Source organism: Pinus tabuliformis, chromosome 7 (genome assembly GCF_031772625.1).
Source record: "Pinus tabuliformis cultivar Carrire ecotype Pingquan chromosome 7, CPIR1, whole genome shotgun sequence".
NCBI classification, from domain to species: Eukaryota; Viridiplantae; Streptophyta; class Pinopsida; order Pinales; family Pinaceae; genus Pinus; species Pinus tabuliformis.
Window position 1 is genome coordinate 772453495 of NC_142293.1, and position 15919 is coordinate 772469413.

Consider the following 15919-nt stretch of genomic DNA (forward strand, 5'->3'; position numbering starts at 1 on the left):
AAGAGAACTATGACAGTAAAGGGGCGTCAGGTGCTAAAAATCATGATATACATTAGGGGTTAAGAATAATACTCGGCCCAATATTTTAGAGCACTAACTAAAGAGGATTGACCATGCCCTTAGCCGTACTACCTGGCTACCCTTGGTATGTGCAAGTAATCTCCTCAAGTGTTGTTCTTGGTGTATTGTAGCAGTAAGACGACTGACAACTTATCTAAGGTTGGTTTTAAGGTTACCTTGGGGGTCTTATGATATACCAGAGGTACACAGAAGTGCACTCTGTGTACAAGTGTTATCTGATGTGCTATTAATTGAAGAGGTACCAACAAGGGTTACAAGGGTGTCCAAAAAATGTGACCACCTCTTATAATTCCTACGTGTATTCTTCCCCAACCACAGGTTGATGCGCATAATGACAAATCTCTATAGTATAAAAATGCCAGAACACATCTCTAGCCTAATTTTTGTTTGCTAAAATTGGTGGTAAGATTGGCTTGAGAAATTCCTTCGATGCCACTTGTAGTATGCTTAACCTGTAGAAAATTTCAGAGTGCGAAATATGCCAAAGATACCATAGAAAATAATACAATGCAATGACAGAAATGGAACTGTTCTAATTCAATTAAGATCTGCAACAATATTATTCACTTGCCTCTTCGAGGGGGAAAACTCCAATAGAACAGAGCTCAGTTACAACAACACAAGACAAGACTTCCCTTATTATCTTCGACAATATATAGTTTTATGAGACCCAAAACCCTAACTACTCGCGGTCCCTTTCGTAATGCGGGTTAACCAATTTATTTATAATTAGCTATGGCCCGTTATAACTAATTGTGGTCCATTTTTTATAATGCGGGTCAAAAACTTATAATGCCCATGGGATTTATTTAATAAAATAACTAATCATGACTCTTACAGGGCCTCTTGGGCTTATTACATTAATAAATGGGTTAGGCTTATTACATTAATAAATGGGTTAGGTTTAGACCCTAACAATAACCAACAAAAATAAGACAGAAACACCACCAAACATAAAAATATGCTAGTCACATTATTTATACCATCATGTGGTATCTTCATCAAGAAAATGTTTGAAGTCCACTACTCTAGCTACATTAGACATGTCCATAACGTTCTTAAACTCGGGGGCACACCTGACACTTATTTAATCATCCTCTGACAAATGGTCTCATGTAAAAAACAACACATTGTTTTCAAAATTGTACCCCTAGTGCATATGTGCATCACCATTGCCTAGGTAATATTCTTAGCATGTTACATACACATCCAACAAGGGTCATCATTTCCACCTTCGGATACCCAATCAATCCCCTCCATCATCATCTATTGGGGGTAATTATCTCATGCTCGGGGGCATCATGTCCCCTTTGGAAAATTGTCTATTTGATTATTATCCACTCTCGGCCTAGGCCCCAAAATTATAGGTAATGTTGATTACCCTCTCATTCATTGGGTAATATCTCCCACCAGCCTCTTAGATGAGCAATCTAGACCTTGCATATAGTTGATGATAAATACCATAAATTGAAATATTCTACTCTATGAAATTCCACACTTACCATCTAGTCATCTTGCTTGACTTGTTCAACAAGGATGACTCTATACCTCTTCTAGTAGTTCATTTGCTCATCCTTTCCTGATTTGATCCTTCATTAGGAAAATTATTTTCAAGAAGAATTAAGGAACTTTTCTAAACAATTGTTAGATAAATAAGGCCACCTACTTGCAATTTATAGATCCAAATTCCATCGTTTGGGTTTTCTATAATGAGCTCACCAAGATTTAGGGCCTTCTCCTCCCCTCCAAACTCTCCACAAACCAATGTACAAAAGACTTGGAATTGGAGGGAAAAGGCCTTTTATAGGCAAATACACCAATTTTCACTTGGCCATTATGAGCTCATACTAACTTTATTTGAAGAACTATAAGTACCATTGGAAAGCTCTTTCTGAGCCCTCAAATGGGTATTCCTTAGTTTTTTTTTTATTTGATACTTTATCCAGAAGCCATTTTTTCCATGAGGTGTTAAGTCCCCTTGTTTTCAAATTGAATTTCTTCATATTTGTCTCTCTTAGTATGGCACCACATATTTGTAAATTTTGAATCATGTGGAGTTTCATCATGAGTAATCACTCTCTACTCATGTTTATAGGGTATCCTTTGGACTCATTCCTTGTGCAACTTCACATATAAGTAGCATCCCTCCTTTCATTGTATTTTCAGTATCGCCTTAAGGACCCCCAAATTTTTATAGGTGGATCAACCCATCCATCTTTTGTATTTTCCATCTATAAAGTTTTAGATCCTTCCTCACATGGGAACTCTAGCACCATGACCCCAACATTTTGGTGCCCATTGGTGGGCTCCAGTATTGTAGCAATAATGCTACAACTCCTGGAGCTTCCTATCTCTAATTTTATCAACCTGGTAGTTCGTACAAACTTGGAAGCGACGGTGCTGTATGCACAAGTACTAGCTCTTGTCGCAACTGTCACTTGGTCAGCTGGCACAAGTCTGCTAGGGCTCAAGCCAACTTCTATATGCACTCAGAAGAAGCTTTCTAAATGATGGATGAAGGCTATCTCAAAGGAAATTAATCTACTTTGCAAAAATGAACTGAAAGCCAACCAAAACATGGAAACCCTAGTAAACCCTAATCTGACTAGCTTAATCTCTATGATGCAATGGTGGGAGTGCAAGTGTCTAAGAATGATGCCATTACTTCTAGTGATATGAGATGCATGAATTTAAACTCCTTCTACTGAAAAGAACATTGTTTTTGTATTTTTGCTTAAGTGGTTGGAGTGATTATGGTTTTGTTTCTTATTAGGGTTTGGCTGTGCAGAGGTGGTGCGAAGGGAGAGAAAGCTTGGGAAAGGTCAGGAGGGCTAGGAGAGGTCCCAGAGGGTCCCTAGCATCAGTCCACAGAAGTCCACAACGTTCAGGTGCTCGGAAACCGAGGGTGCAGGCTTCTACAGGATGTCTGCAGGGGTTTCTACAGGATGTTCAGAGATTTCTACAGGATGTTCTGAAAAGAGGATTTTGGAGCATGGATGGAGGGAAAAAGATGATGGAATGAGTATGGGGGTGAAATAGGGGTGTGAAGAGGTCTAGGACTTGGAGGATGGAGTTGAGGAGAAGGTGTGGATGGCTGGACTTGTTCCAAGAAGACTGGAGTAATGTTGCTCAAAAAGATGAGAATCATGGCAAAGTAAGCGAATGAGGTAAATGCAAGGTAAGGGTTCTGAGTGAAGGATGAAACAGGCGGTTGGATGGGGTATGTGCAGGTAAGGAAGGGTGATAGGTACTCTGCAAGTGGTTTTCCAAACTGAACGAACACACACATATAAAACCTATGACCTAGTTACTTTAATCTAATCTGACCTAACAGCAAAAGGAAATGGATAGAAGTTTATTCGAAATGAAATACGTGAAATGACTCTACAACTAAGCAATCATAAACTGAAGCATGCAATCAAAACTGGTATCAAGTTTGACCACTAAAAATCCAACACTATTAATTGCATGGTGAAGCAAAGAATGTGTTTTTGTGGGCAGTAAGGTTACATTGGTCCCAACTCATGATTCCAAGGGGAGGTGAGATCCAAAGTACTTGGTAGCCTTTTTCCGAATATATTCCCTGTGATTAACATATCAAGTAAATCTGAACATGAAAAGCTATTTTACTCATCAAAAAGACAAACTAAATAACAAAACAAAATAGCAGATTTTATTCTCAGAATGCAGCAAAACACATAAAGATAAACAAGGGAGGTACTGGGCGCTTGAGATGGGCCCAACCCCAAGAGCTACAGCCTCCCAAGAGAGATTTAGAGCTGGTGCAAAGCTGGATTCATCTTTATTAAACAAGAATGAAGAGTTACATCAAAACTGTCCACAAGGAGAGCTTGAGAATGAGCTGAAAGCAAAGCTAATCTATTACATAAAAATCGAACTACAAACTAGCTAACTAATGGCTAAAACAAAATGACTAAATGGCTAACCACTAGCTACAAAATGACTACCAACTAGCTAATCCCAAAAATGACTAACTGAAATGAGGTCTTGAGCCCTCTTATTTATACAATTTGAGGACCCAACAGTCCTCCTAAAATTTAGGGACTTGGCTGCCCAAGACTTGTAGTTAACAGCAGTCCAACTTGACTTGCTTGGCTGCCCTTGAGCTGATTGATTCGGTGGCCCTTGAACTCCGAGCTGATGGTGGAGAATTCGAGGTAAGGGCCCCTAAATGAGGGGGACACCTTCCTACAAATCCTCTAGCTTGTTCTCCCACGAATTTTGCTGCCAAGTGCTCATTAAGACCTTCAATTTTGTCTCCAAGTTGACCAACAAGGCTACACAAAGCACCCATTAGACTTGTTGGCATAATGACTAACCAAATTCACTCTATTAACATAAAAATAATCAAAAACATGCAATAAACCAATGAGAATGGTGGATTAAGTCAAATTAGAAGGTTGAATGAGCCCAAATAATTGTCCATTTTTGGGGCTCATCATCACCCCCCTACTGAAAGTGTTGCTCATCCTCTGAGCAACCAATCTCTCTCCTCATCTTTGATGGCCCTGGTGGCTTCTTTGGCTAACATCTCGGCTGATTTCTCCTTTGGCTTTCCTCTTTTCAAACTTCCTGTAGAAACAGTTCGCTGGCTTCCTGTAGAAACAGTCCTCTGTCTTCCTGTAGAAACAGTCTGCTAACTTCCTGTAGAACCAATTTTCTCTGATTTTGCTTGCTTGGCTGGGGGTGCCTTCTCCTTGAATTGCTGCCTAAAAGCTGGCGAACCCAACATGAATGGCAAGTCTAATGTATTATGAAAGCACACAAGTACAATGAACTGCCCGAGAATAGATAGTGCATGCCAAATCTGGATGGGAAAGAGTGTTTCCAGGCCTTTAACTGAATCGAATGGCATTCTTAATCTTGGATTTGAACTCTACTAAGAATTGATAACAGAAGCAGAACAGATCATAAGATAGATCAAGGGCAGAGAAAATATGACTTGCTCACATATCACTGCTATGAATCAACATTTCCCTTCAGTATGAAATTGCTTCAAAACAGGCCAAAAATGAGAATTCCCAAGTTTTGTTTCAAGCTGCTGTATCCAGGAGTAGAGAAAAACTTCATACCAAATCACACTTTTAAGAATTCTTTCACATGGAATAATCTGGCTATTGCAAAAGGCCTTGTGAACCCCTTGGAAAGTATTGAAATAAACAAATCTAGCCAGAACAACACCAGAACTTTCCAGTTTGTTTCATGGTAGATTCACATCATGCAAAATCACTGTTTTTCCATTCGTTAACTTTGATTCAATTTTCTGTTCCTAACATGACAACACTTTCCGACTGCAGCAGCTTTCCCTTCTTCATTTGAAGATGTTGAAATAAGTTTTGCTAAACATTTCATATATTTTTCTCCAAGACGTTCTGCTAATTTTCTTTTATCTCCATCTTGAGACAAGATAAACAACAGTTTCACAGCATCAGCTCGCATTTCAGAGTATGCAGCTTCACAAAAAGGGAAGCAATACTTGAATTGCTCCTCCCACTCTTAAATTCGTCCTTTCCTCAACAGCCGCTGGTACACAACAAATGGCATGGAATGCTCGAACAATGCTTCCATGTATTGAAGGTGGTGTCCAATTTATTAAAGATAACAGCTGGTATATGATCTCATCAGATCCCAATAATGCAGCTGTTGTGTCATTTTTTCTTTGGGGCAATGCTATAGACATAGCAAGGTTTGCATAGGTATTAGTAGCTTTTTCTCTCAAAGCAAATATAGTTGACAGTGGTGTGCATAGAAGGTCCAAGATGGGTCGGACCACCCCATCTTTGATCATTTGTAAAGCATTCTCAGGTAAACTTGAAAGATTTTGAAGTGCCCCAATGGTTGCTAATTTTGACTTCAAATTAACATTTGAAATCATTTCAAGAAGTGGAAATACAACTCCCTCTTTGAGCAATGCAGCGTTGTTTTGATCTGTTAAACCTATCTCTGACAACTTACTTGCCATAACAATCTTCATTGTGTCAGACCCTTCTCTCAGGTTCTGTATCAAGGGCTTGAAATAGTTTGCCTGTGCCATTTGCACTACATTATGCTCACTATATGGGAGATTCTCCAGAACTTCGTTTGCATCCTTAGCAGCTTTAGGATTGTCACTATTTGACATTGTTACAAGGAGGAGGATACAACCTTGTACCTTGCCAATCTGTTCACACACAGCCATATCCTTTGCAAGCTCTAAAAGCAATTCCACGGCTTTCATACCCTCTGCAATATCATGTGCAAGTGAACGAACAATAAAATCAATAGCATGATCCACCTCAACTATTTTCACCTTTCTTCAAGCTCCAAACTTGATGAAGAGAAACTCAGGCTTCTCTGCTCTGCTGCACTTTCCTGTAGAAGACCCCACCCGTTTCCTGTAGAACGTGATTCTGCCTTTGAGTGAGCCCGATGCACGAGTGAAATTCGAACCAGGTAGGAAACTCAGTGGAGGACGATAGGTTAAGTCGATTGTGGAAGCAGAGGATGTATACATCGAGTTAAACATGATGCAAGTGCAAGTTAACAGCAGTCTATGAGTTTCAGCTGCGCTCAGATTTCTGCGTGATTTTTGGAGTGAGGTGGAAGAGACATGTGTTGGCCATGCAGACAGTTAGGCTATCGTGAACTGCATGTTCTACTTATGAACTATATGTTTTCTTCTTGATCCGCTGCACTGGAGTTCAAGCAGCTGACACTAACCGTGTTTTTTCACGTGAATGACTGATCATGCTGCGTGATTTTTGCCTTGATGAGTGCAATTGACTTAACCTTGCTATATTCGTGGCTTAATTCCCCATCCCATCAATTCATGCAGTTTTCAAATTAAATCTATGCAATAGAAGAATGAGATCAGTCACATACCTCAAAGTTGAATGGCTGTCGTGAGCTGTTGTGGGCTGTCATTGCTGCATGCATTTGATTTTATGGTTGCATGATGGCTTGGTTGCTGATTCATGGCTGGTTTCCTTGTGCAGGTGTCCTCTGGCCAGATGCATGCAACAAGAGTTCATTTCCATGTTCAGATCTGCACCCTCAAACTGCTGCCATTGAATTTTCACAGGACCAGAACTTGTTTTCGCCATTTCTCCCAAACGGTGAAGCGGATTGATCTGAAACTCGGTGAGCATGTTCCTATCATCATTATGCATTCCCCATAGCAAAATCGTGATCAATGGATGCACGGATTTTGAGAAAAATGGAAAATGGCTGAAGATTTCAGAGCTCGATTTCTCGGAAACCGTGCATTGGAATCGGCTGAAACTGCTTGGGTAGGTTACCATTACTCACATTCATATCCCCATGAAACAGGTTTTGAAACGGATGCACGGTTATGGAGAAAATGCAAAAATGGCTGATGGTGATGGAGGCTGATTTCTTGGAAACCGTGCACCGGAATTGCATGAAACTGCTCAGGCATGTTTTCATCAACCTTGTACAATTCCCCATAAAACGGTTTGTCAAATGGATGCATGGTTTTCAAGTTATGGCAAAAACAAATTCTGCTCTATGTGTTTTTGCTTCAAGGCACTTTGCATTTTGGTTGCATGGGATGAAAAAATGAATTTTGGTTGTGATGCAGGTATAGAGATGATGGAGGAGGAGTTGGAAGACTGCATGAGGACTTCTGAACCCTTGAGGAAGCTACCATGTTCGCCAAACCACTTTTTGAAATGCATGCTAGTTTCCCACAATTTCTACAGGAAGTTCCTGTAGAAGCACAATGAGAAGCACAAGGAGGTGAAAAAATGATGGATGAAGGCAAGGGATGGACACACAAGTGCTTATAGGCCTAATCAACACATTCCCACCATCAGATTCACTTTTGAAATTGGATTTGGCTTGTCCAAAGGTTCTACAGGATGTTTCCTGTAGAAATACAGAGCTTCCTGTAGAAGGCACAAGAAAGAGTCCTTTGACCTTGATTTGAGTGCTCCTCCTGTCATGAAATGTCCTTCTTTAACCTGCAATGTCATTGCTGCAACATGAACTTATTCAATGGAGATTAGCTTTATTTTTCTTTTTCTTTTTTCTCTTTTTTTTTTTCAAAAACAACTAGGGCACCTCATGGAGGTTTTCACCCTAATTGCCTGCCTTGGGCGCCTCCAAGGGAGGTTTTCACCCAAAGATCTTATTCTCTTTTCTCTTTTTTTTCCAACCCATTGACCGCCTCATGGAGGTTTTCAATCAATGAGCCAATCTAAGGTGCCTCCGAGGAGGTTTTCACCTTAGATTTCTATTTTCCTCTTTTTTCATTTTTTTTTTCTTTTTCTTTTTTCTCTTTTTTTTTTCTTTTTCTTTTTTTTTCTACCCTACCCTACTTGAAAAAAACAAAATCATTTTCAAGTATAAGAATACTTCCAATGGAGCCATGTGCACATCAAGATTAGAGACAAAATGATGTGAAGGCTCGAAATGCATGCTTTGACAACTATCCAAATTTCAGAGACAAAATGATCTGATCTTGAAGGGATCAAACATAGCTGAGGAAGAGAGTACTGCTGCAACTTAGTGACTATCTGGAACCATGTCTCAATATAGCTTTGATATCCTTGGTCCTTTTGCTGATCTGGATCATTCTTCATGTCACCTTCTACCATGACCTTCTGATCTTCCTCTTTTTGTTGATCTTTCTCTTGAGTACATGGAAGATTTGATGGTAACCATGAGGGATCTCTCTCGGTCTCTGATTTAGATCTCTTTTCTTCATCAAGTGCAGCCCATGGTTCGTTGATCTCCTCTTTTGAATCTTCTTTTGCTGGATGTGATCCTTCAATGCTTTCAAGATGATCTCTTTTTTGCAATGCTTTTCTTGAGCTTTGGTGAGCATCATTGAGCTAACGAGGAATCATTTGCACATGTTGTGCCTCAGATTTGCAATGGGGTTGAGCTGCTCCATTGTATGGTTTTGGAAATGGTACGGGTAGTTGAGTGTAGGTGTGAAATTGAGATGGAGATGGATGGCATTGTGATTGGGTAGGCATTTGAGGTTGCCTTGGTGGAGGAGGAGGCGATGGTTGTGGATGAGCAGGTGGTGGAGGAAAATGAGCGGGATGAGAGTTGTACTGGGGCCTCCACTCCTGATAAGGTGCATTCCACTGAGGTTGTGGCTGAGCATAAGAGTGAAACGAATGAGCAGCTGGTTGGGAATAATATGGATCTGTGAAGGAACAAGGAGGATATGACCAAGGAGGAGGTGTAGACCAGGAAGGATGAGCGGGGGGACCCCAAGAAGGCATGAAAGTGGCTTGATAGGGGTCATAATAGGTCTCGGGTGTCCCTTGCAGTTCTTGTTGGTAAGATCTAGGTCCATATGGCCTCCTTTGGTTCATATAGTAGAGTGATTCAGTGGCTCCTTTGGCTCTTTGATATGCAGCTTTGATTTTGGGTAAGGAAGGGCACTGATCTGTAGGATGGTATTCTTCACAGACAAAACACACTTCTATGGAGTACAATGGACATTCATTCCTAGGATGCCTTCTAGTGCACCTAGGACAAAAAATGGCCAAAGCCCTCTTGGCTTCTTCTTGCTTCTTTTGGATCCGCAAGGTATCCAGTTGCATGGCAAGAAACTGCCTCATATCACTCTTGAAATCTTCCAGCTGATTTTCAAATTCATCTTTGGACAAGATGTTGCTCCCAACATTTCTGCTTGTAGCCATTTGCTCCAGAGGAATGTTTTCTTCTTCTTCTCCCCTAGAGGTTCTTCAAATATGTCTTGATGTCCACCCAGGGGTTCTTCAATCACAACCATCGAAGAAGAGAGAAGGTTGTGTGAAGCAGTGGGGGTGTTTTGCAATCATTTTTCTAACTTATCTCTACTCCTATAAGGCATGAAATGAAATCTTTTTACTTGATTTTTGCTTTTTTTCTACTTCTACTTGCAAAACTGAAATAAATTGAACTGCAACTAACTATCTCGCTAAAATGAACATGCGGAATTGAAATGAAAGCAGGAAAAGACTAATCTATTTTGCTCAAATGAAGTTGCAGGAATGAAATGCTAGTCTATGCTTGCGGAATTGAAATTGCGGAGTTGAAATGCTAATCTATGAAAGCGAGAAATGCTAATCTATGAAAGCAGGAAATGCTAATCTATGAAAGCAGGAAATGTCTATGCTACTTTTGCAGAATGGAAATGAAATAAACTACTGAGCAGAAGGTTGTAGTAGAAAATAGAAGAATAGCAACAATCACCAATACTCTGTCGCTTCCCCGGCAATGGCGCCAAAAAGATGGTGGGCTCCAGTATTGTAGCAATAATGCTACAACTCCTGGAGCTTCCTATCTCTAATTTTATCAACCCGGTAGTTCGTACAAACTTGGAAGCGACGGTGCTGTATGCACAAGTACTAGCTCTTGTCGCAGCTGTCACTTGGTCAGCTGGCACAAGTCCGCTAGGGCTCAAGCCAACTTCTATATGCTCTCAGAAGAAGCTTTCTAAATGATGGACGAAGTCTATCTCAAAGGAAATTAATCTACTTTGCAAAAATGAACTGAAAGCCAACCAAAACATGGAAACCCTAGTAAACCCTAATCTGACTAGCTTAATCTCTATGATGCAATGGTGGGAGTGCAAGTGTCTAAGAATGATGCCATTACTTCTAGTGATATGAGATGCATGAATTTAAACTACTTCTACTGAAAAGAACATTGTTTTTGCTTAAGTGGTTGGAGTGATTATGGTTTTGTTTCTTATTAGGGTTTGGTTGTGCAGAGGTGGTGCGAAGGGAGAGAAAGCTTGGGAAAGGTCAGGAGGGCTAGGAGAGGTCCCAGAGGGTCCCTAGCATCAGTCCATAGAAGTCCACAACGTTCAGGTGCTCGGAAACCGAGGGTGCAGGCTTCTACAGGATGTCTGCAGGGGTTTCTACAGGATGTTCAGAGATTTCTACAGGATGTTCTGAAAAGAGGATTTTGGAGCATGGATGGAGGGAAAAAGATGATGGAATGAGTATGGGGGTGAAATAGGGGTGTGAAGAGGTCTAGGACTTGGACGATGGAGTTGAGGAGAAGGTGTGGATGGCTGGACTTGTTCCAAGAAGACTGGAGTAATGTTGCTCAAAAAGATGAGAATCATGGCAAAGTAAGCGAATGAGGTAAATGCAAGGTAAGGGTTCTGAGTGAAGGATGAAACAGGTCGGTTGGATGGGGTATGTGCAGGTAAGGAAGGGTGATAGGTACTCTGCAAGTGGTTTTCCAAACTGAACGAACAAACACATATAAAACCTACGACCTAGTTACTTTAATCTAATCTGACCTAACAGCAAAAGGAAATGGATAGAAGTTTATTCGAAATGAAATACGTGAAATGACTCTACAACTAAGCAATCATAAACTGAAGCATGCAATCAAAACTGGTATCAAGTTTGACCACTAAAAATCCAACACTATTAATTGCATGGTGAAGCAAAGAATGTGTTTTTGTGGGCAGTAAGGTTACATTGGTCCCAGCTCATGATTCCAAGGGGAGGTGAGATCCAAAGTACTTGGTAGCCTTTTTCCGAATATATTCCCTGTGATTAACATATCAAGTAAATCTGAACATGAAGAGCTATTTTACTCATCAAAAAGACAAACTAAATAACAAAACAAAATAGCAGATTTTATTCTCAGAATGCAGCAAAACACATAAAGATAAACAAGGGAGGTACTGGGCGCTTGAGATGGGCCCAACCCCAAGAGCTACAGCCTCCCAAGAGAGATTTAGAGCTGGTGCAAAGCTGGATTCATCTTTATTAAACAAGAATGAAGAGTTACATCAAAACTGTCCACAAGGAGAGCTTGAGAATGAGCTGAAAGCAAAGCTAATCTATTACATAAAAATCGAACTACAAACTAGCTAACTAATGGCTAAAACAAAATGACTAAATGGCTAACCACTAGCTACAAAATGAATACCAACTAGCTAATCCCAAAAATGACTAACTGAAATGAGGTCTTGAGCCCTCTTATTTATACAATTTGAGGACCCAACAGTCCTCCTAAAATTTAGGGACTTGGCTGCCCAAGACTTGTAGTTAACAACAGTCCAACTTGACTTGCTTGGCTGCCCTTGAGCTGATTGATTCGGTGGCCCTTGAACTCCGAGCTGATGGTGGAGAATTCGAGGTAAGGGCCCCTAAATGAGGGGGACACCTTCATACAAATCCTCTAGCTTGTTCTCCCACGAATTTGGCTGCCAAGTGCTCATTAAGACCTTCAATTTTGTCTCCAAGTTGACCAACAAGGCTACACAAAGCACCCATTAGACTTGTTGGCATAATGACTAACCAAATTCACTCTATTAACATAAAAATAATCAAAAACATGCAATAAACCAATGAGAATGGTGGATTAAGTCAAATTAGAAGGTTGAATGAGCCCAAATAATTGTCCATTTTTGGGGCTCATCACCCATGTTGTTTAATATCGTTTGGATTGGGAGTCTAGTTTGTCTTCATACCAGAGACAACACCATTTGAATTTCTCATTTTCACGATGACAACCCATGTCCCCCTGAAATCCTCCCTCTAATAACCTCTTGGTTTACTTCAAGATGGATTTGTACCACTTGTACTTGGTTTGGTTAGTGACATCATCATTGAGTCACCCTTGTTTAGATTATCATAGATTAGTCACAATTATGTCCCATGGGGTCTATTCAGAACCACATTTGGTCCTGTTATAGTATTTCAACACCTATGTGTGTCGTACCCATCCTGTATTGCTAAGATTTTATCTCCATATGTCCCATTAGTTTACTAAAATGTCTTTGAAAATACTTTGTTTGAGTAATTGACCTTTCCTTATAGATTATTTTCAGACATTGCCAAGTCAACCTTGCATGATATGCTCTTGAAAGGGAATTTGTAAGCCCACCCATTAGACCACTATATTCCTCACATATTAGTCTCTATTATTCGAATTATACTATGTAACTCATGCCTTTGTTGAGGACTCCTTATGGCGTCAACTATGACGAGCTTTCCTCTATTGAATTTGAACCATGTATTCCATGGGAGTGTCCTAGAGTATGGTGTACCTTGGATCCAATATCCTTATTGATGTGTGTCTTCAATCAAGCAGAGGGGGACCTCAGTGCCCTTTTACTTGGTTGTTTCTCGTGTGCTCGATTTCATCTCATTATTGCATGAGAAATAATTATAAACCTGATGGTACAACACTAGTATATTTTATTGAAATCCACCAAGCATGTGTGAGATGTTTCCACACCTTAGGAGGAGGTTTTCCTTTAGGCAGCCCCCCACATGCCTGACCATTAGTAGTTCATGATCTAACCTCAGATGTAGTGCAATAGATTTGAATGGCTTGGTTTTAGATGTTATCGTAGCCCAGAGCGTGAGCCTCACTTTATATAATCTCTATTTAGTTGTCTTATTCATATCTTCTGATCTCCTTCCATTTTAGCAAGGTTTATCTAGTTCTGATGACCCCTCTCATCAACATGGGGGAATTTGGTTCTATGTACCCAACTCAACAACAATCATTGTATTAGTCTTGGCCCTTTTTTTCTAGGCACATGTATATGGGACTATGTATTTCATTGTATAATTTTCTAGCCCATTGATTCCATCACATTAATATACTATATATAATTTTTCTCATACCCACTTTGTTGGGAATGCCATTATTCTTTATACTTAGTTGTATTAGCATATATGGGTATGCCTCCCTCACCTCATTGAGATGTACATGCACTTGGAGACTCTTGTTTGACGACTGGTAAGCACCACCTCTTCTCATGGTTCAATTCCTCGCAACAATGAATCTCTCTATCTCTCTCTCTCTCTCTCTCTCCATGACCACCTCTTGAGTTTAGTGAAAGAAAAATACAATGTCTTTTGGTCATATGATGTGATCCTAAAACTTATACATTGGGAGACCATCTGTTTTCACAAAAAAAGTGATCAACTAGTCGAAATCATTAGGTGGATCGAAATATGCCACATTAATATGAGTTTTACACATTAAAATCCACTTTCTCCTACGAAAATAATTTAAGTAACCACTTTTCCTAAGTTATTTATGCTAATTAATCCACCTACATGATAATAACCTATAAATTCATTAATTTTATGTTATTATCATAATTTTACCCATTTATGTGAAAATAATCTAAAATATTTTCACTCACATTTTCTGTTTCCATATGAATAATTCAATAAATCATTTATTTATTGATTATTCCTTAATATTTTAAACATCCTCATAGAGATAATTTATTAAATCATTAATTATAAATGATTTCTAACTTATTTTACCATTTCACCTAGAAGTAATTTAATAAACCTATTGTTTTATTAATTATTTCTAACTATTTTACCCATTTTTATTAATTAACTCAATAAATCATTATTTTTGAGTTAGTTACCTAAATAAAGGTTATTGAACATTATATTTGACCTTTTTCCTCTTAAAAATAATAATAAAATACCAAATTGGTTAGATCTTGATTTGGTCCAACAAATATTTTATTATATTTGACCTCATCAAATCTAGCTAGCATTTTATTATAAATAGAAAGGTTTTCCTCCTCATTTTACATGATCCATTTTCATTGTCCAACTTATGGTCCACTTTATTTTTCTATATTTTTCCATAGAAGCTCTCCACTTTATTTTTCTTTTTCTTTGGATCATTATGTATTGTGGAGGGAGGGAACCACACAAGTTGCAACATAGATTACACATGAACCCTTTCAAGGAGGAGGTCCTTTTGAGCCACTCTCAAAGTGGAACTTATTTCTAGGTGAGCATATAATAAAAGTCTTTTTTGGGTTAATGGAATTTCCATATGTTGTGTAGTGATATATATATCTATTTCTTTTTTTAATGGTTTATGTTCCAATTTATTCTACACATATTATGAACAACTATATTAGTGTGTGCCACTCCTAGGTTTTATATTAAATCCTCATTTTTCTCTTGTTGGACTACTAGCTACCCATAGAGAAAGTATTTTTGCTAACCCTTGTGTAGGAATACATCGAACACTTTAACTACTCTTGATTTTGGGGAAGAGAGTTGTTGCTCGCATATTACTCTTTTTCTTACTAGTTAGATTTTTCAACACATAAAACTTGGGAATTTATAATTCAATATCTTTTACTAAAGAGGTCTTTTAAAGAAATTTTCCATTATAAATTTTATGCTATATAATTAACTTCTTTATCTAGTTATAAGGGAGGGTCACTCTTTGCCCCAATTTTGATCACTTTTCCTAACAAGGAAAAATGACCAATGTTGAGAGAATATCTTGTGGGGAACACAAAATATTCTCCTCATTTTTATATAGGTGGTACTCATCTTTGATTGATGGGTGATTCTTATTCTATCCTCAAATGAATGTAGTGGGTGAGTTTTATAGAGATAACCCCAACAAATATTCCAATAAATCTCCCCTATAACATATTTACTTGTAAAGCACATCGTCTCATTCATGGAAAGAAAAGGGAATAAATGCTTACAAAAAAGGGAATAAATATGATTATAAAATATTTTATCTACAAGGTTTGCATGTGACAACTAAAAAGACTATTGTGATGGAAATGATATCAAAAATGATGTTCATAATATTTACATTATAATACTTTTAAATACTAAAGTTAAGGTTGTGATAAGAATGGATTCCAAAATAACAGTGAGTAAAACACACCATGTCATTTGGCAAGATGAAAAGAAACAAACTATATGTGTAGATGATTTAACATTATATTTCCATTAAACTCATAAGGATGAAATAAGTTACACACTTGCAATATCAAACTCAAAACTAAAATTCAAAATGTCATCGTAGCTATGAAGTCTTGAGAGTTCTCTAT

The 15919-nt window shown here is 38.7% G+C and overlaps 1 protein-coding gene across 1 annotated transcript; it reads right to left on the reverse strand.

The window, feature by feature from the left end:
• Positions 1-5557: 5557 nt before the first annotated feature.
• On the reverse strand, positions 5558-6319 carry LOC149249863 (putative U-box domain-containing protein 42). The gene has a single exon (XM_089453505.1). The coding sequence runs from the start codon at positions 6317-6319 to the stop codon at positions 5558-5560; it is 762 nt and encodes a 253-aa protein (XP_089309631.1).
• Between the last annotated feature and the right edge of the window lie 9600 nt (positions 6320-15919).